Below are 21,542 nucleotides of genomic sequence, written 5' to 3'. Positions count from 1 at the left end.
CTCAACCGGTGTCTCCTTATTCTGGGGTTGGCCATGGCCAACGTGGCTGCGGTGCCCATGCCTTGTCCTTGTCTTCCACCACATCCTTGCTTGTTTTCTGTCCTCCCCTTGCTTTGGGTCAACAGGATTTAACCTACTGTGTCTGGGACCACCTCTGGCAATTCAAATGGATGGCTGAGAAATGACCACCGCAGCAGACAAGTATTTCTCATTTGCTTTCTTGAAAAACACCCACCTTACACTTAGCAGAGTTGAGCATCGCTCAGTGTGTTTAGCTACAGGAGTGTAGAATCATGGAACCATAGCATAGAATCATAGAATCACCAAGGTTGGGAAAGACCTCCAAGGTCATCCAGTCCAACCATCCACCTGCCACCAGTATCTTCCATTAACTCGTGTCCCTCAATACAACATCACAACATTTCTTGAACTCCTCCAGGCTCGGTGACTCTACCACCTCTCTTTAACATTTATATCCTCCAATGACTTAAAATAACTTTGAGCCTTCAGACCATTGTAACAACTCAGAGGGAGCTCACCCTTCAGGCTTATGGGTTTTTTAAGGGATAAATGATACTTTTCATTGTCCAGTGGTTTTATATACCCTTCCAAAGTGCTGCTGTGCCCTGTTCTTATTGCATGAAGTCCATCTATCGTACCAAGCTCTGGTCCATCACACAGGGCAAGGAACATTTGCTTTCTCTGCATGAGAGTGAGATGTGAAATCAAGATGTGACTCTGTGAATCAGCTTTCATTAGAGCTGTAACATGTTTTAACCCCAACCGTCCTGCTCTCTGAATGGCGGATAGAAAGCACCAAGTGCCTCTTCCTTGTCCTGCTATCCATTCTGGTATAAGTACAGCAACCCTTGAGTAGAGCAGAGCGACATCAGCCTTCATTTACTGTTAGCTTTAGTGGAAAATACAGTAACTGGGTCTGAAGAGCTGCCTGACCTCCCTGTATGCCCTGGGGCAGGGTCAGACCTGCATGAACCCTCTGTGTGCGCCTAACCTCCCACTGAGAACCTTTAGGTTAACTGCCTGGAACTGAAATCTCTCTCCCTACAAAGCAAATCCCTCACATTTGAACATGGCAGAGCACTCATTGCTTTCCTTGCTGCAGTGATTTTTTCCATGTTTGAAGAAGGATATCAGCTCCCCCCTCCCGTTCTCCTCCTGCCTGAGCAGGTGTGACTGCTCCACTCTGGTGCCAGACTGCCTGCAGAGCTGCTACTCCTAGATGAGGAGCAACCCCTTATCCTCATCACTGAGGTTGGAAAAGACCACTGAGACAACCCCAGCCCATCCAAACCAGACCCAGGCAGGTGTTCCTAATGATGGAGATGAAAGCCAGGAGGCACACAGGGAGAAACCTCCTTAATTGACTTGGGCTTGTGAGGCCCTAATTAGCAACACAGTGAAATGTAAGGGGGAGTTTCCCAATCCCATCAGCGGATCTCAGCAGTGTTAACCCTTTGGAACAGGGAGGTGTATGAAGGAAGTTTGCATCCACCAAGGTGCAAACCCACCAAACCCCTCACCAAGCTGGGTCCTGGGGGAGGCTGCTCACCATTCCCAGCCTCCTTCAATGGAAGAGCCCTGAAATAGGTGGGATCCTCAATGTCCCTTTGTCCTTGGCACGTCCCCATCCTCACCTCTCAGGAGCCACACTCCTGTAAGTCACTGTCACCTGCGAAGCTGAGGGGCTCCGTGCTGTGTATGGTCCCATAGGGAACACCAGGGACACCATCTGCACCCAGGGGGACAAGGAGTGTGTGTGGGTAACGGAGGGATGGCAGGAGCTACATGGGCTTTCAGACCCACCTCCTGCTCCACCAGCTCTGTGCTGCATCTCTTCATGCCACACAGCAGGAGTCCAGTGGGGATGCTGGGTGTCCAAGCACATCTTCATCCCATTGGAGCACTCAGGTAACGTGCACTTATATCTGTTTCCTGGTTAGGAGCCTGTAATGCCGGCCATGAGAGGAGGGCTGGAAGAAATCCCAGGGATTTGGGACTTCTCCAGGAGACAGCACGGCTTGGGGGAAGTCAGCAGAGAAACAGGATAGAGGCATTTCAGAACATATTGAACCTTCTTCTTTTTCTGGAAGGCAGACATTTGCTAGATGCTGTCTCCGGAAGCACTACAATATGAGTAGATTTATTGGCTTGCAGCACAGTTTATACTAATTTTTTATCCTCCAGCAATTTACACAAAATATTGCTGTAGTTCTGCGTGGCGTTTTTGTAATTAGATCCTCATTTAACTGCTTTAATCATGGCTGGTCTTTTGGCAGAGAGGTTGGGTAGCACCACCCACTATAGGACTTGTGCAGTCTCCCACTCACCTGAATCACTGTGGGATACAGAGGGATAAAAAAGAACACAAGCATTCCCTAAGCTGCCCTGCCAGAAGCTTGGAAATGTCACATGGAGAGGCTCTGCCAGCTTCTCAAGTAGTCTGAGGAAGAAGGTGGGACAGGATGGACATGAAGGATGTTTCCATGCCCAAAGGGCGTCTCCTGGGGGTTCCTTACATCAACTCAGCCACTGAGTGAAAATTGCAAAGGGCCATAGCCATGCTGCCTTCCCTAGGGACAGCCTGGAAAGCGAGGCTGAGTTAATAAAACTCAGAGCACACCACACTCATTGAGTGTGAGCAAAATGAGTTTCATCCCACTGGGGGTCCTACTGTGAGCTGGGTGGGTAAGACCTGGCTCCCTCACTTGGACTTTGGGGAGATGGTCCCATCCCCACCCCAAGCACCAAACTGTGGGATCAAAGCACATGGGGGAAAAACCCTCCTCAGAGTTTGGGAGACGTTCAGCCAAAGCTCCATGGGCTCTCAGAGCCCCTCTCAGCACTCAGTAACTGCGTTGGAAACACTTTCGGACTGAAGGCTGTATCAGCTTTGGGGTTCCATAAACCATGAGAAGAAACAGTGAATATCTCACTTTGAATAACTGAAAAACAATCTGAATTTACGATGCAATGCAAATGTACAGTTTCCACTTGAAAGGTGAGAAAAATCTGGTTTCTCAGACCCCCTCAGCAATGCAGGACTGCTGGTCGGGTCCCATGCTTCTATTTGTGGGTTCTTTTCCTTCAGCCCTTCCATAATACCGAATGCATTAATGCAAGAAACATCCAAGGATTGATTTCCTTTCTTTTCTCTGTACTGGAATAACCGGCACTTCGCCTTTGCCTTTTCAAGTTGCAATTTTTTACACAGTTGCAGCATTAAATAAAGAGCTGAAAAGACTGGAAAACCTGGAGCAAATGTCCTCCCTTCCCATCAACATCATCCATCCATTCCTTCGTGTTCTCGTGTCTCATTATCATCAGGTTTCCAACCCCTTTGCCACAGACAGCATTGAAGCCTTGTCTTGTCTTATCAGGACTTTAATATTTTCTCTGTATAACGTCAGATTACCACAGTGTCCATTAAACATTGCCTAACTGGGAACTGGATTGACCTTCTTGAATGCCTCCATCCCAGAGGAGCGAGGGAACTGACTGAAATCCAGCCAGCAGGGCTGGCCAAGGTCATGATGACCACAATGAAGGTGCCAACCAAGCACCATGGCTTTGTTCCTCCTTATGCAATAATCAGGACCGAGGTTTCCGGTGGTATTTGCAGTGGGAGGTGGAGCCCACGAGGCGTGAAGGTCCACCTCCCACCACAGACCTTTCCACTCAACGTTTGCTTCTCAGTTTATTATCTTGTGGTTTCAAACAATACAGGAAGGATGTAGGTGTTTGCAAGAAGAAAGAGAAGGAGGAGGAGGGCTGGCAGGCCGCTGCCGGGGGGGCTTCTCAGCGGGTGTCACTTGCTGGAAACCACTCTCCCACACGCATTATTAAAGGTGAAGAAATTAATTTGGGGGAGGATTGACCAGAAAAGGGTCATGTTCCCACCAGGGCTGGGCTGAGAGAGGCAAAGGTGCACTCATGAGTGTTCTCAGACATGGGTGAGAGCGATCCTCCATGGAAATCTCCTCTTAAAACTCAAAGGGAAGCCAACAACACAAGGGCCTGTAGGAGCCCCAGCAGTATGTGGAGGCCGTGGGCAAAGTTCTGCTTAGAGCTGCGGGTCCTTGTGGCTGTGCACACTGCTGCAAAGCCCACCGAACGCCTGATGGCCAAAGGGATGGAGCTCGCTGGCTGCAGGCAGGTGTCAGTTCCTGAACTGTTCTGGGCAGCACCAAAGCTCAGCACCTTCTAGAACAGCTTCTTCACCCCCACCTTGTCTCCAAGCCACCCATCCGTGCCATTCACTCCTCTCCCACCCACTGAGTGGGCACAATGTCTTTATCTACAGCAGTTTCTTTTCCCTTTGATAGTCTTGAATGGAGAATCACAGGATCATTAAGGTCAGAAAAGACCTCTAAGATCAGTTAGTCCAACTCCAACCCATCACACCCCAACTCCATGCAGCCTATGACCATCACAGTGTAACACCCAGGAAGCATCTTCAGCAAGAGTAGATATGCTGGGATTGGAGTCACCAAAGCACAGAAATGAGCCTGGGTTGTAGCTTTGGATCATGTCTACCTTGTGCAATGAGGGATGAGGAAAGACGATAAGGAAAAGGAGATTGGGATGCTGCTTGGGTGACCCAATGGCTTCCACCTTCAACACAGAAGAGTCTTCTCGCACAGCCTGCGAAGTACACCCAGGGAGTTATTTCTGCCCCACACTGAGCAGTCAGTAAAAGCCAGTGATCTCCAAACCTTGGGAACCTCACATGGGAATGGCTGGGTGTGAGTTTGCCCTGACTCTAGGGCAGAAAAGTCATCAGATCATAGAATCCCACAACTGTTTGAGTTGGAAGGGACCATTAAAGGGCCCAACTCCTCTGCAGTGAACACCTGCAGCTCCATCAGGCTGCCATGAGATATGAGATATGGGACGTGGCTCAGCCCTGACACCAATATCCCCTTCCCACAGGGACATGGCACACTGGGAAGGTGCTGGCAGCTCCCTATGGCTGTGAAAGGTGTATTGCTGCGGCAGTGACAGGGAAGCTGTGCTCTTGAGTGGCGTTATCTCATCTATTTTGCAAATACAAATGTGATAGAAATCTGCAAAATAAGGAATATGCATTAACTTCTGAAAAGTTTTGACTACATATCATTATCCGTAATTTTGCTGCTTTGATTTGCATATTCATAAAAGAAACATACAGCACGGATGTGTCAAAGGCTTTCAGATGAGCACGAACAAAACCAGCAGACTTGCAATCTCAGTTCTGAAGTAATTGCTAAGAAGATTTTGCTTTCCCTGATGTTTGTTTAATGGTTTGTCCCTGAGCTTGCAGAGCTGGAGCATCCCAGGGTAGGAGCAACCTGGGGGCAGGAATGAGCCCTTGTGTTGTGCTGTGTGCACCCATCCTGCAGCACAAGTGATGCACCAACACCAGTAGGGCAGCTCAGTGACATTCCTACCTGGTGTGGTTCTGTTGGGCAGCCCCAGCAGCACTGAGCATCCTGCAAAGAGCAAGGTGAGACAATGCACTGCATGCATCGAGCTGTAGGAGCTGTGCACACCCTCCCAAGCTCCATCAGCATGCACTACAGGTGCTTCTCAGCCCTTATTTTGCAGCTGTGGGACTCAAGCTGATAAACCTGAGGCGGTGGCAACGCCTGCAGCACGGCTGATGCCACGGTGATAAAGAGCACAAGAAACATCTCTTTTAACTTATTTCCATGCTTTCAAGCTGTGGAATAGATGAAACAGCAGCAACTGCTGCTCACAGTGTTATCCCAGCGCCGCAGTGCTTATGGTTTGTATTGCAGTCTCCCCATCCCCATAGCACACCCGTGCCAAACTCCTCCCATCCTTCTCAGCCCTGCAAAAAGGGCTCAGTGAGATGGGATCCTGCATTGCCACCCCTGTCCCTAATGAGAACAGCAGAGCAGAGCTGATGGGATCAGGTATGTGCTGGTGTCCAAAGTCATTCTGGAGGCAGAGTGTGTAATCCTGGTTACCAAACTGGAATACTCTGTTTCTGAAAGGTGTGTGGCACTTTTCCCCACCCTCACCTCTAACTACCTGAAATCTATTTAGGTAAGATGTAATGAAGGTTGGCACCAACCCCAGCCATTGTCCCACCCTGGGGACAGGATGCCTGCAGGCAGACAGCACTGTGTGCCAATAGCAACTGCAACAGTTCCTGACCCAATGGGTCCTGATGGGCATCATGGTGCCCGGCTGCATGGAGAACACATCACCACTCTGTCCCATCCTGCTGCAGCCCGGAGCAGAGGTCCACAAAGCAATGAGGTAGCAAGGAACGTACCCTTCATGGGACATGGCCTTCCCTCTTCCTTTCCAGATCTCCACTTCCCACTTTCATTGCTAGATGGGGACAGAGGAAGAAAATGCCTTGGCTGTCCAAGGAAAGCTTGGCATTGCACCCTGAACACCATGAACTCAAACTTTATAGCTTTAAAAATGCAGCTTTTTTAGTTATCCACCCAACAGGTGCCATGAATGATGAGTTTTGAACACATGGTGTCATTCAGCATCTGCCTGCCACTGCTCATTGCTGGGGCTGGAGGGTACTTTTGGTCACCAGCACCAAGGGATGTGGTCCTCAATGTGCTTTTCCACCATGGCCAGAGGATGGACACGTGGACCTTTAGTGGCCAGGGCAAAGTGAGATGTGCAGATAAGCAGAAGCAGGTGGTGCACTGAGCTTCTCAGAAAGCTCACCTGGGACTTTCCCTATTTCACAGTGAGCAGCAGCCCAGGAGGGGTTGGGGCACAGGGCTGAGCAGCGATGGGGGCTGCAAGGTTTGGGTCTGCAGTTAAAGCCCCCGAGTGCAGCCACAAGGTTCTCTCTGGAGAAGGCAGTAAAGGGCAGCCATCCACATAGCAGCTGTGCCATGTGCTTCCCTCCACCCCCAGTTCCCTCCAGCTCCCTTGGAGCGGGAGACCAGAGCGGTGTGGACCTCCCACCTACCAGAACACCACATCTAGAGGAAGATGTGTAGATTGGGGCCTCACACTGGGACACGAGCTGGGTGTGAACCAAGGACATCACAGCAGTGAGCAGCCTGGTCTTCTGCTTCAGATGGCGCCAGCACAGCCACCCTATATCAGCACATCTAAAAATGTCACCGAACATCCTGCATGGCCTTTTCTATCACAGCATTCAGCGACTGGAGATCATCTTGTGCCTCCCTCAAGCATCACCACACAGCCTTTCTGCTAAGCTTTTCTGAGGATGGACAGAGTTCAGTCAGCAACGTGATGCCCAGAGATGACACTTAGTCCCTGCAGACATAAGGGAATGGGAAATAGGTCCTGTGCAGAAGGTGCATGTATGGTATAGAGGTTGGGATTTCCCTTTGGGTGAGATATTTCACCCCAGAAGGATAAAACAGCATGGAGAGCATTGATGGGAGCATGATGAGCGAGCCAGAGAGCCTTCCAGGCACAGCCTCACCACAGCACCACGATGGAGCACTACAAGCAGGGCTGCTACCAAGGGTGGGGAGCCATGGGGAGCCCAGAGCCAGCAGGGGCTTCCCTTATCCCACAGCACAGAAGCAAGTTGAGCAGGACAGGATGGCTGACAGGTCCAACCAAAAGCCCAGTGTGTGAGGCAGCACTGTGGGCCTGGAGCCAACCCTTGGTGTCAAACTCCAGGTGAGGATCAGGCTCTGCAGCTGCCAGAGAGGTCTCTATTGGGAACACAGGGTCAAAACCAAGAAGTCAGTCTTTAAGTTGACACCCACCAAGGAAAAGATGGCACAGGCATGGATGTGAGATCACCACCCCATTAACACAGCTCAGATGTAAGGGCCAAAAGCTGAAATGGGGAATGGAGGCACCAGGTGAGGCTGATCGGAGCCATCAGGGCTTTCTGGGCCCCAATCACCGCCTTGGAAAAGGGTGATGTATTGAGCTGCTCCTGTCTGCATGAGGAACCATTTCAGCCCTGAGTTCTGCGCACCATCACCTTGTCCTGGGGATTCCACCATGGATGGAAATGCACCCATGGGTTTGCCCACCTGGGCCTCAATGAGTCGTGCACACCATGGCAGGTGGTTCAGGAAGAGCTTGGAAGATCACAGCATTTCTCCTTCAGTGCTTATTGTCTGTCCAGAGCATAAATGTTTGTCAGATGGGTAAGGCACTCCTGGAGGTATGTACCTAATGGATCTCAAGGAGACTTTCTGTGATGGTGTATAGAGAAGCTCACCTATTCAACCATCAGAGAAACACGAGCAGAGCCTTCATGAAGGCCTATTTCCAATCCACACACAAAAAAATTAATGAATTTGTACGGCACCCTGCCTACAAGATGCATTAATTTAGACAGACAGCACTCAAGGCTCTAAGAGCAGACGGTACTGCAGGAGATGGACGGAACGAAAGCAAAGGAGAGTAAACAGAGAAGAGATTTCTAAGAGCCCGTGACATTTGTTCAAATACTTTATTTCAATCAGCTTAAAAGGGAAACATAAAGCTCAGGTTGTTCATAGCAAAGGGGAGGAAATTGAAAACTGAGTAATGCACTAAGAGCAATTCAAAGGGAGCGGAGCCTGGCTGCTGCTGCCCTTCTGGTGGGCTATTTGTGTCCAAATGCTGTCTCACACCATCTCAAGTGAAGCCACCCCATCAAAATAAGGGTGTCTGAGTGACACTGGCCGAGCTCCACTAACACAAAGTGAATAATTCCATGTCTATTTTGCAAAGGAGCCCTAATAGTGGGGTGGGGGGTGCAGGCTGGGTGGGTGAGCCTCCATCAGCACTTAAAGCTGGTGTTCAGTGCAGCTTTTCTCCCCCCTTTAGAATACAGGAAGGCTGAAGGAGAAGGAAGGCTCTTCCTGACACAGCAGCAGAACGTGCAGTAAAACATGCATTTGTTCAGTGCTGTAATTTACTTCTGGTAACAGAAGAACAGAGTGAGGTTGCTGGTTTGTCATTCTTTTATATGTGTTTTCTTCTTCTTCCCCTCCATGAGCTCACAGTGGTTCTTTCATCTCGGAGCTGCCTCCGATGCTATTTCTATATTTCATTTAGCATCCCTATCAATATGGAAATGTAAGATCTGTATGTGTAAACACACACACACATAAATAAAGCGGTAATGATGCGTACATCTATGTTTGTGTACGTATAAAAGGCAAATTACCTCCAATTTATCCAGTGTCCTTTAGCTCCTGTACGCACCCAAAGCCAAGCACTGTGTTCCTAAGTGCATACGGGCTTCTGTCTGGAACAGGGGTTGGTCTTATCACCGTGGAATCATTTGAGTTGGAAGGGACCCATCTGGTCCATCATCTCCCCTGCTGTGCACAGGGACACCCACAGCTCCATCAGCGCTCAGAGCCCCCCTGACCTTGGCTGCCTGTACGGATGGGGCACCACGGCCTCTCTGAGCACCTCCATTTCCCCATGGAAGGTTGGCAAACCTGCTGCTCTATGGCAGGAGCTGCTGACAGGCTGGGAGTTGCCTGTGTTCTGCTCGCCGCTCTCCCAGCGCAGCATCCCGCGTACCACCCCCCACTTTCCCTACGGGATCCCCGTTCAACTTGAACTCCCACTGATCGCTAGGAAAGAAAACACCGCGGGTAGAACGAATACAAGGAGGTGGGAAACTATGGGATATCAGCCCCATCTCCGCTCAGTGGCTGAGGAGCCCGGTCCGGAGCTGCTGCTGCTCGGCGGGGCCGCCTGGGAGCGCACGGAGCTGCGGCTGCGGCACTGCGAGAGCTCCCCCTGCAGAGCCCGCACCGAGCGGGACGGGAGCGCGGCTGCTGCTGCTGCTGCTGCTGCTGCTGCCCTGCAGAGCACTGAGCTGCTGACATCGCCCTTCTCGTGGTACCGAAGCGTGGTTGGATGGAGCTGCAACGCCCGAACTCTGCTGTCCAACTCGCTGTTCGATCGCCGGGAGGTGAAGCGCCCCGAGATCTGCGCGCAGATGATCTCTATGAAATGATGGATGGCCGCGGGGGGTTCTGCCTGTGTTGCAGCCCTGAGATTCACCCCCTTATTAGAACCCTCGCAGAGTTCAGAAGTTTCTCAGTGCTTTCCCGGTGATGTGCCGGGATCAGAGCCACCGTCAGAGCTGCGGTTGCCATCAACAGGTGGTTGTGGATTTTACCCTACGGGTCCTCCGCACACAGCCCTGGCTGCTGGGCTCTCAGCAGGACTCCTCAGACCTCCTGCTTGTCCGAGGGCTCCCCTTACCCTTGGCAGGAAGGACAGCAGGGTGCTGGCAGTGCTGGCAGGGCAGGAGCACACCCCGGCAGGCTGGCAGGGAATGGGCTCAGGAGACCTTAACCCTAAACCTGAGCCACTTATAAAGCACTGAGCATCACTGCCAGTGGAATCAGGGTGAGCAGCTGTGGAACCAGCCTGGAGGAGGGGGACCGACAGCAGAAACATCCCCATCTGGCTGCCATCATCCACCTGGTCTACTGGGGACCTGGAGGCATCGTTGAGCTCCCACACCAGCCCAGCACAGGGCTGCTCCAATTTGCCCATCCATAGCTGGGTCCGTTTTCCAGACAGCTCCTGCAGCTCAGGCCCATAACACACAGTGGGACAGTCACCCATCACAACACTGCAGGACACTGCTACTGCTCCACAACTCCCAGCATCTGCCATCCAGTCTGTGCTATCCCAGGTTGGACATCCCCAATGAGACCATTTGCAGCCCCAGCCCCACAGCCTTCAGCTCCCCATCTCCTCTCCACACCCACCATGTGCTGAAGAGCGGCCTGGGTTACTTCCCAGGCTCCTCCACCTCATTCCTCAATCCACCAGCCAATATTTCATCACCCACCTCAGTGAAATGTATATTTCCCTTTTAAGAGCTCTCCTAGAATAATATATTTTTTTCTTATGGTGACAGTGAGGGCTCCTGTTGCCATGGTTATGTGCCCTTTGCTTGAGCAAGAGCTTTCTGGGTGTTTGAAATTCTGGTATTTCTCCTGACCTGAGTGATTTTGATTCTTTTTTAATTTGGTATTTATTCCCATTATCATCATTTGAAACAACAGGTCATTTATATTGCATATGGATATGTCACCACCACGGTGAAGGGCTCAGAAATAAGCTCGTGCTGTGAAAAAAGAACAGGTTTTGGTGGGGGGGAGATCTACTTTGCAGCACTGATAATACACAGTATAGCAAAAACACAGGAACTCTGATAGGATCTCATCTGTATCTCTCCACATTACACACCAAATCCCATCCCTGGCTGTAGAACAAACCTCTGCCTTCTGGCTGTCAGCTCAGCTGCTCTCAGCTCCCCAACCTCCTGAGTCCTGATCTGATCTAGAACACATAGACAGAAGTTAAAGGCGTAGATAGATAGATAGATAGATAGATAGATAGATAGATAGATAGATAGATAGATAGATAGATAGATGGGTAGATGGGTAGATATATAGAAAGACTGAGAGATAGATAGATGGATATCTAGACAGAAAGACAGATACATAGATGGATAGATAGACATGGATAGAAAGACAGACAGATAGATAGATGAAAAGATAGGTATACAAACAGTTATGTAGATGGACAGCTAGATATATAAATTGATAGATAAGATATATAGATAAGATAGATGGATGGTTACAGATGGACAGATAGACAGATAGATAGATTAGACAGATAGAGAGATAGCCAGATGGATGGATGGATAGATAGATAGATAGATAGATAGATAGATAGATAGATAGATAGATAGATAGATAGATAGATAGATAGATAAGATAGATGGATGGATAGATAGATAGATAGATAGATAGATAGATAGATAGATAGATAGATAGATAGATAGATAGATAGATGATAGATAGATAGATAGATAGATAGATAGGCTGATCAATACATGAATAGACAGATGGTTACATAGATGATAGATGGATAGATAGATACACAGATAAATGTATAGAGAGACTGATAAATGATGACATAGATAGACAGATAGATAGATAAATAGGTAGATAGATAAGTAAGTGGTAGAGCTGGGATAAAAACATCTGGATTTCCTTGGCTTTTTGATGACTTTTTTCCCCAGTCATTTTAATGGCAGCATCCACACTGGCTGCTTCATCCTGGGGTGAGGAGGACAGAAGTGTTACCTGTGGGCTTGGTTCCTTCTGTGTCACCTGGGCCAGAGATGCTGCGTGAGCCCCATTTGCTTTCCTTTGTCTTAACTGAAAACCCTGAGATAAGGGGCTGGAAGCAGGGATGGGGGGGGGGAGGTGGACCATGGGGGTGCAGGGTAGGAAGGGACCCAGCACACACTGTGTGTGTTCAGCACTCAGGCAAGAATGGCTGATAAACACAAGAAGCTGCAGCACAAACAGCAGGCAGCGCGATGATGAGATGCAATGTGATGTGGGGCCTGGCTGCTGGCTGATAGGGGCCAGCAACACGTGTGCTTTGGCAAATGAGTTCTTTGATCCTCGCTCCCCGCAGCTCGTTGTCTGCGAGGAAACTTTCATCTGGCCTCTCCAGCGTGAGAACCAATTGTAAATGTCAGCACTAAACGCTCCCGTTTAAGCGTTAGGCTGCCTTGTTTGATTATGGCACTGAAAGGTCAGCGCTGACTAATGAGGAACACGAGCAGGAGGGAGCAGGGAGCCTCCTCTGCTCCCAGTTGCCATTCATTACCCAGCACTCACTTCATTCTCCCCTTTTACCTCTGCTCCTCGAGTCCTGGTGCTCGCATCCACACTGCACTGCTGGGGCCAGGAAGTGCCCACACAGCACCCACATCCCCCCCACCCCCATCTATCCCAGTGGAAGTCCCCTTAAATCCAATGCTGGGTGTGAGCTGCGAGTTTATTTGACCAAAATCAGACAAGAAGAGGCATTTCCATGCAGAACCTTTCAGTTCGTGACGTGTTTCCCAGCAGCCACCTGGCAGCCCCCCCCCAAGAACCAAGAAATAAAACAATGTAGAGTTGGCAAAGTAAAATGAAGGGCCCAAACATCCCAAAGAAAAACAGCTCCTGTCACAACACTGAAACATGGAACAGTTTGGCATATAGTGCTGATCTGCAGCTCCCGTCCATCCGGCCCCTGGAGCTGTGCTGTGCTGGGGGCAGGCAGACCCCCATCCTTGTGCCAGGGGGAACCCGGGTGGACGAGTGCTGCCCCATCAGCATCTGCACCGAGGGTGATATAAATATAAAACTGCCATACAAACAGGTTCTTTGTACAGAAAACATCATCTCAAGGCACTCGAGTGGTGTCCACAGGGCTGCTCTGGCCGAGCACTGTAGGGAGGGATGTAGGCATGGAGCCATTGGGCACTGCCACCCCCAAGGATGGCACTGGGATGGCATCATCCTGCAGGGGGCCATATCCCAAGCGGGGGGCTTCGGGCTGGAGGTGACCTGAAGGGAGGTGCATAGATGTGGTGGGGGCTGTGTCCCCTCTGTGGATTCATGCCAGCAGCCCCAGCCGGGTCACCTTGGCCGAGAGGAAGGAGTGGATGATGAACACGATGGTTTTGGGGCAGCAGTGAAGGTCCAATTGCTGCAAGAGAGGAGCAGAGGATGATTGCAATGAGGAACGTCACAGAGTGGGGAGCCTTGTGCTAGCGGAGGGGAGGGCTCCGGAGGTGAGGATCCCCCCAGAGCCCCCCAGCCTCCCTGGGGCCGTGGGGCGATGTCCACTCACGATTTCTCCCTCGGGGCCACCGAAGTCCAGGTACAGCATCTTGGTGCCGTCATCCGAGGACATCTGCAGCTTCTCGAAGGGCTGCTGGAGCAGCACGGTCCTGCTGAGCCCCGGCTCCGTGGCGGAGATGGTGAAGCCCTTGTCGATGTGGATGGACAGGGTGCACTCCTGCCCTTTCCAGGTGCACGCTGCGGACGGGGAAGCGTTCAGCGCCGTCAAATGGGCGCATCACCGGGATACCCCCCCCCCCCATCTCCGTACCTGCGGACACCTCCTGAGCGAGCTCGGCGGCGCCGTGGGTTCCGTCCACCAGCAGGCGGGTCCATAGGGCCAACTCTCGGGGGCTTTCCAGGCTGAAGAGGTGGCTCTGCACGCCCAGCCTCGTGCCGGCCCGCAACGCGAACGCCAGCTCCGCCTCCAGCAGCGCCGAGCCCTTGGCCGGCCCCGAGTGCACCAACCTGCGGCACGGAGCTCAGCACCGCAATGCCGGCAGGGGGAGCCGCGACACCGCCCGTGGGCCCCCGAGCCCTGAATACGGCTGCCCGACGTGGCCGCTGCTGGGACGGCGGGACCCCACCACCACCCCACGGACATCACCACCGCCCCGGGACACCGCTGCCATTATCCTAAGGCCCCGCTGCCCCATTAAGACACCAGCACCACCCTCAGCCCCCACCGCTACCCCAGGACACCACGACCACCACCCATCCCGCTGGCAGCCCTACCTGGTGGCAATGAGCGGGTAGCTGTGCACCGGCTTGCCCAGCGCATCGCGGCTCTGCGGCAGGCTGCCGTACAGCAGCAGCTCCTTCTCGGTGAGCACCGCCAGCAGGTTCCTGGTGCCGGCACCGGGCAGCTGAGAGGGGAGGGGGTCAGGGCTGGAAGGAAGGAACGCCAGGCAGGGGATAACGGGGCCGTGGGTACCTGTTCGGTCAGCCAGCCCACGTGCTTGACATCCCTGCCGCTCACTGTGCCAGCAGCCGCCAGCTGTGCCCGCAGCTCGTCCTTCACCCGCGGCAGCAGCGCGCCCGCAGCGCTCTGGATGGCCCCGAGCCACGACTGTGCCGTGGCCTCATCCTTCGCCCGCAGGAACAGAGCCACGCGTCCATCTGCTGAGCACACCTCCAGGTACCTGCGGTGACACGGACCTGTCGGATCCCCTCTGCCTCCCCCTAACGCGGCCGCCCCATCCCCGCAGTGCGGTGCAGCCCTACCTGTGCTCGGGGTCAGCAGGGAGGCACTTGCGGGACACGCAGCACATCCGCAGCGGCACCGTGCGGCTCTCGCGGGGCGGCAGAACAGGGGATGATGAGTGCTTCTGTGGGGCAGCAGGGGACGGGTCCCAGCTGACTGTCGGCCCCGCCGCCGAGTTCTTGAAGTAGGGTGAGATCTCCTTCATGTATTTCACTGCAAGAGAAGAGCCCAAGCTATGGCATGGCATGGCATGGCATGGCATGGCAGGGTATAGCATGGCATGGCCACATCCTGCCTGCAGCACCCACACCTCCTGCACCCATCACCTTAGCATCGCCCACAGTGCTGCTGTGGGATCCCTGCAGTACCCAACGTGTGATTTGGGGCACACTGCCACGCAGCGCAGAGCTGAGCTGGCCAAAATAATCCTTTTCCCCTTTTTTCTTATGCTTTTCTTGTTCTTCTTTTTTTATTTTTAACATGGTTTGGGTCACAGCTCCCATTCCAGCCCTGACCCCATTGGCTGGGATGGCACACAGAGGGATGGGGCGGGGAACGGGCAGGAGGCCCAGGCCAAAATTACACAGTCCAAACTGTGCTGGTACAGCTGGTCCCACAGCCAAGAGGGAACAAAGCAGTAATAGCTCTCAAATACCATGGCTTGGCCCCAGGAAAAGCCTGCAGCAGCGTGCACACAGCTCACATAACCCACCCTGCCTGGTGAACTATGAAGCAGGGGCAAGAAAGCAGTGCTCAGGACCTGGCGGGTCAGGAGCAAACCTCAGAGTGGTCCCCAAGGCCTTGGAAAGGGGAGAGTAAAAGTGATGGGGAGCTGGCGGGGCCTTCCATGCACAGCTGCAGAATGGGGCCAGGGGTCTCAGGGCTCAAAGCCAGGACTGAGCACAGTGATGCTCCACAGGGGCTGTGTGGCTCTGGGGAAGGGATTTCCTTGGGTGGCCCTTGGGAAAGGACCAGGGCACAGACACGTGCCTGCCACCCACCTCGTGCCTGCTGGTATAAATAGCAGCCTTGCTGCCACAGGCATGTGAGCTGTGCTGCCCGGGCAGCACTCCCAGCAGCGGGGACCCATCACTACCCCAGTGCCTGGCAGCTCACTGCATTTCACAAGTCAGCATTCAGCTGCAGGCACCCAAGCCGTGCCAAAGGCCATCTGCAGGGCACAGTGCTCTGGGGCACGGGGACACACTGCTTGCCATGCTCCCACCCCACCATCCCCCTCCTAACCCACAGTAACTGCAGCATTCCTGTACCACCTGTCCTAAGTGTCACCTCGGGACAGTGGGACACCACCAGCATCAGCTGAGCAATGGCTGGAGCACATCCTGGCAGCACAGGGGATGGGATGCAGGGCACTGCCCTGGGGTGTCCTTGGTGGGATGTGCTGGAGACCCCCCCCTCGGTGCACACATGAGCACAGACCCAAAAATCCCAGGTGGGACCTTGAAGTCATAACCCCCATCTCAAAGCATCTCTGGGTCACAGTTTTCTGCCCTGAGTGTGCCAAGACAGGAGGCCCTGACCCCCTTTTTGGAGGGCATGGAGCACTTATCAGATCTGGTGGTCCCACAGCATCTCCCAGCATAAGTCCCAATGCTCAGGGCTCATCCTGCACAGCCCTACAGGCACACAGACAGCAGGGACACCCACTGCTGAGCCCCTTTGCACCAGCATGCAAATCCCAGCCCCAAAATGAGCACCAGAGACCTCCTGTCCCTTCAGCCCTGTGCTGCTTTCTCCAGTGGCTGCTGAACCCAGCAGTGCTTTGTAGCTCTGGATACAAAGTGATGTGTAAATAAATTAAAAGAGAAAAAAAAAGAGTAGGGGAAAAATAAGGTCAGGCAAAGCACCTCTCCCCAAATAACACTGTAACACAAATAACAGCCACGCTCCTGCAGATAGCAGCCAGCAGCTTGGCACAGAGCAGTGCCTGCTGGCAGGGCACACAGGGAGCCTCTGCGTGTCACCTCACCTAGGAATGTAAGAAGAGCAGGGCCAGGCTTTGGCTCTGTGGTAGGCTCAGCAAAGGGGGTGGGACCCCAATTCACTGCCCCCCACCAGCCAGGAGCGTGCAAACTGCTGGTTTCTCAGTGACAGCACGGTCACGGCTGTTTCTGTCTGGCACAGAGCTCGGGAGCCACTCTAAAAGAGCTCCAGTTCCAAACACAAGCTTTGCTGGGGAGGAGAAAGGTGGTGAACATATGCTGGCTGTGCTAAATGACTGCATGGAGGTATTTATGGTATAAAGAATGGATGTCAGAGCTAACCAGGGAGTGCTCGGGGGCTGCTGTTTGCCCTCATCCCCTGCCAACCCCAGCACCAACATAACCAAGGTCTGTGCCAGGCTGGGGCACGCAGAACAGCACAGGGCTGACTCAGTGCTGCAGGGACAGGGATCAACAGGGGACAGGCAGCCCTGCATAGAGTGCAGGCATGGGGCTCTGCAAGGGAGTGTGGTCAGGAGTAGACGGCACCTGCTGGGTGCTAAAGTCATCGTGTCACTTATCACTGAGCCTTGGAGCAAGCCCAAGGACAAGATTGGAGCAGGGCTGTCCCCAGCTCAGTGTAAAGCAGTGCCGTATCCCCAAGCTCTGCTTCATGGGAAATGGTGGGAAACTGGAGATGCCATGCGCATATCATTGAACCATAAAGGTTAGAAAAGACCTCTAAGATCATCCACTCCAACCCCAGCCTATCCCACCATGCCCACAGACCACGTCCCCCAGTGCAACATCTCCACAACTCTTAAACACCTCCAGCAATGGTTACTCTACCTCCACCCTGGGCAGCCCATTCCAATGCCTCACCACTCTTCTGGAGAAGGAATTTTACCTAATATCCAACCTGTTGCAACATAAGGCTGCAAGAGGGTGATGACATCGGTACAACACAACCCAGAACATGACAGTGGGAGTCAGCCTAGCTCTCCTCTGAAGCCCAGCCCCACTCCTGCAGCAGCCCACCACTCTTAGATGCCTCCTGGAGGGCAGCAGAGCAGTGCCCACCCAGCTCCATGCAGAAGGGGAGGGAGGAGGAAGGTCACAGGGAGAAATGGTTCTCTCAAGGAAGGGCAGCTCAGAGCCACCTCCTGCAGCACTCCCAGCAGAGGGGGAAACCAGTGCCAAAGTAAAGGATGAAAAGAAAATAACAGAGAGAGGGTGGTCTGAGTGCGGTGGCCGCGGGGAGGAATTTTGCAGACTCCCAAAGAAAGAGGCTGTTGTATTTCTCTTTGGTCAGGAAAAAAATAGGAATCAGCCCCTATCTGCTCCCTGCAGCTGTGCAGAGCAGCACATTCCTCAGGCTGCAGCGTGGTTCTGTGGCTCCCAGGAGAGGAGGAACCCACAGCAGAAAAAGGCTGAGAGCAGCAAAAACGAGGAGAAATCTGGAGATGACACAATTGGGGGAAGGCGGGAGAGCTCCAGCTGAGGAGGAGGATTGAAATGGAAGTTCAGAGCCTGGAGCAGAGGACATCAAGGTACCCACAGGGTGTACATAAGCAGGGCACCCTGTTGCCCCCATACCTTCCAGCACCACCTCTTTGCCCGTTTTCTTCAGTGCCTGCACCGCTTCGTCGTGAGTGGCTTCGGATAAGTCAGTGCCATTCACGGACAGGATGGCATCTCCCACATACAGTGCCTCGGTCTGGTCTGCTGCCAGTCCCTTGAAGATCTTGGAGATGAGGATGGGCATCTTGTTCTCCCGGCCACCTGCGGGCAGAAGGGGCACCAAGCAGTGAGGGGACACTGAGCAATTAGGGGCACAGGGCTGCTCAGTGCCCACGTAATGCCCAAATACCTCAGAGCTTTATGGCAGACACACGTTAAGTGCTTCAAAAAACCATCCGAGTGGCTGCAGATTTCCTTGCTGAACAAACACACGCCCTGACCGCCTCCCCATCACTTCTGGCAGGAAACTGTGTCACTATTTGCATTATTAACTGTGTGTGCTGAGCAGCCTTCCCTGCTCTCAGGACCCCACGGTCTCAGTGGGGCAGCAGCTGAGTGCTGGAGAGGCAAAAGAGCCCCAGAGCAGCAGCTCAGCCACAAGGCTACCTGCTCCCCACTCCTCTCTGTCTCCATTCGGGCTGCTCCCCACTCTTCAGCCCACCAGGACACTCTCAAGGCCTCCGGGCAGCTCAAGGAGATCAATTTGCACTTTAAGTTCTGAACCTGTAGGAGATGCCAGCAGCCCCGCCTGGCGCTGCCCACGCTCAGCGCTGGGACAGCGTGTGCCGGGCACCCCCTCACTCCCCCCTACCCCCCTCCCACGGGCAGGGACCGGCAGCGTGACACCTCCCAGGGCTGCACCCGCTGTGCCGCCAGCATTGCTCCGCTCGGATTTCTGCAGAGCCTCTCCGGGAGCTGAGGGCTCCTCCGGCTATCAGCTGTCAAGAGGCCCCCGCGGGGGCTGCTGCTGGCTGCCGAGCCCAGCTTGGAAGCAACGCCTCGCAACCACCCATTCTGGGCTGTGTGCGTGGAGAGGGAACCGCCGCCCGGAGCACCGTGCGGTACACGAGCCTGCAGGAGAAGGATCCTAACCCTAACCCTAACGATGCTAACCCTAACCCTGCAGGACTGCATGAAGCACCAGAAACCCCAAGCGAAGCATTGCCTGGGGTTAGGATGCAGCTGAAATGCTTTAACCAGAAGGTCCATTTTAGATTCTGTCCCACGGGCCATGGACAGGAGCTGGCTGGCAGCGGGGTACCCGTCCCTCCATGCCCCCATCCCCTGCAAGGTTTGGCTACGAGCTGAGGGCTGCGTTTAATGGCACATGGTCACCCCCCTGCAAAGCAGCAGAGGCACAAGGCAGCCCAGTGCTGCCCGCCCGCCTGCAGCTCCCCGTTTGGATCACGGCTCCTTGGTTTCCACCTACGTCACTGCAAAAATAAAGTTTAGCTGAAGCAAGTAACGTTTCTCCTTTCCTGGGAGAGCCGCAGAGCCGGCAGCGCTTCGCAGCCCGGGGCTGGTTACAAGGGGGGATTGCACTTCCCAAAAGCGCTGCCGAGCTGCAGCACCCACAGCCCCAACAAGCGGTGAGGGCTCACCCCGGACCCCTCACGGGGACCCGCACCCCACACACCGCCCCACCCAGCAGCGACCGGGCAAGGAGTGCGGTGAAGGCTGAGCCCAATGCGGCCACGTCAGACAGCGGCAGCCCCCCGCACCCCCCCTCGCAAAGTTCCCGGCCCGAAGTTCCCGCAAAGTCCCCATGACGGGGGTGGGGGCGGCGGGGGACACCGGGGGACACCCGACGGGGGCAGAGCGCTGCGTTTGGGGCGGCCCGGAGCGGACACCGCACCGGGGTCACGCAGGACGCAAGGACACGCGGGCGGAGCCCTCCGGTCGCAGCAGGGCAGCGTAGGTCCTACCTGCCGCCGCCGCCGCCCACTCCTGGTACTCCCCCCCCCCTCACCTTTGATGCTGATGCCGAGCCCCCCCACGTCCTGTTTGACGACGCGCACCGTGCGCCTGATGTTGGCGAGCGCCTCGGGCACGCCGGAGCTCTGCTCCCCTCCGTTCAGCTGAGCCGGCGGAGGCTCCCCGGGCCCGGGGCCGTCGGCGGGGCTGACGCTCAGGGTGTCATCGCTCAGGGTGAGCAGGACGCGAAGCCACTGTCCGCCGGGACCGCGCAGCTCCAGCAGCCCGCTGCGCGCCCCTCGCCTGCCCGCCGCCATCTTCCGCGCATGCCGGGCCCGGCCCCGCCGCTCCGGCAGCTCCGCTCCGCGCTGCCCCGCGCACCGCCCGGCGGAGCAACGAGCCCCGCGCACCGCCCCCGGCCCGGCCCACGCCCGCCCCGTCGGGGCAGCGCCGCGCTGCGGGGCTCCGTGCCCGAGGATGGGACGGGGAGCGCCGGGAGGGGCACGGGGAGCTGTACACACCCTCACTCGCACCCTCCTGGCTCCGGGCACCGCGGTGCGGCCGTGTCACAGGGGGACCCTGCGGGGCACGTCGGGGCGCAGCGGTGTCCGTGCCGAGAACCGGGTGCCACGAAAGCTGCGGGGTACACGAGTAACTGCTGTCGTGGAAGCGAGCAGCGCTGTCAGGCAGAGCCAGAAGTGACTCGAAGCGAACTCCGGACTTATTAAGGAAAACTGCGATGATGAAAAGCAATGGCAGCTTTTGGGGGCGATGGGGGCAGCATTAGGAGCTCTCCCACTGGCGTCCGACGACGTCGGTGCCCCAAAGATGGGTGCAGACAGCAGCAGGGAGGATTTTTGGAGGCATTCAGAACAGTCTTGCTTTTTTTCTTTCCTTTCCCTGTCCTGCTTCTTGAAAACAGGAACGGTGTTTGTTTCCTTTGGCAGATCCGCATTTCCTCCTGCAACCGAGTGGCAGCAATGAGGGATAAAAAATACCTCTGGGTACATCCCCTGTGCCCCTTCGGGCAGCTCCAGAGCCCTGGGGTGGGGCTGCAGGTCCCCAAGCCCCAGGCTCTGCAAACACAGCCTTAAAGGAATTGAATCCCGTTCACTCACAAGGGGAGGTGGGGGGGTATTGCAGAGGAGGGGGCTGCAGCCCTCCCCACCCCCACACGGAGGCAGCAGCGCTCCCCCCACGCAGAGACAGCTGTGGAATTTCTTGATATTGCGGCAGAGGAAACCCTGAAGGTTTTTCCCTTGCAAAGCACAGCTCAGATATTCCAGTTTTCAATCCAAATTCTGCAGTTCG

The 21,542-nt window shown here is 54.4% G+C and overlaps 1 protein-coding gene across 2 annotated transcripts; it reads right to left on the bottom strand.

Annotated features, from left to right (window-relative positions):
• Nucleotides 1-12,798: 12,798 nt before the first annotated feature.
• Nucleotides 12,799-20,601, bottom strand: SNTA1 (syntrophin alpha 1). Of its 2 annotated transcripts, XM_015881391.2 has the most exons (8): nt 20,287-20,601; nt 18,393-18,578; nt 14,874-15,066; nt 14,584-14,791; nt 14,385-14,515; nt 13,921-14,117; nt 13,660-13,847; nt 12,799-13,515 (listed from the first exon to the last, which is right to left on the bottom strand). In XM_015881391.2, the coding sequence occupies exons 1-8, from the start codon at nt 20,546-20,548 to the stop codon at nt 13,423-13,425; spliced, it is 1,458 nt and encodes a 485-aa protein (XP_015736877.2). In that variant the 5' UTR covers nt 20,549-20,601; the 3' UTR covers nt 12,799-13,422. The 2 variants fall into 2 exon arrangements, with proteins under 2 accessions (XP_015736877.2, XP_085375649.1); XM_085519523.1 differs by lacking the exon at nt 14,584-14,791 and having other exon boundaries at nt 14,385-14,537.
• Nucleotides 20,602-21,542: the final 941 nt, after the last annotated feature.

This window comes from Coturnix japonica, chromosome 19, assembly GCF_054131305.1.
Source record: "Coturnix japonica strain WE chromosome 19, WE-NBRP24, whole genome shotgun sequence".
Classification (NCBI taxonomy): Eukaryota; Metazoa; Chordata; class Aves; order Galliformes; family Phasianidae; genus Coturnix; species Coturnix japonica.
The sequence above is the reverse complement of the archived record's forward strand: the minus strand, read 5'-3'. Positions and strand labels throughout refer to the sequence as shown.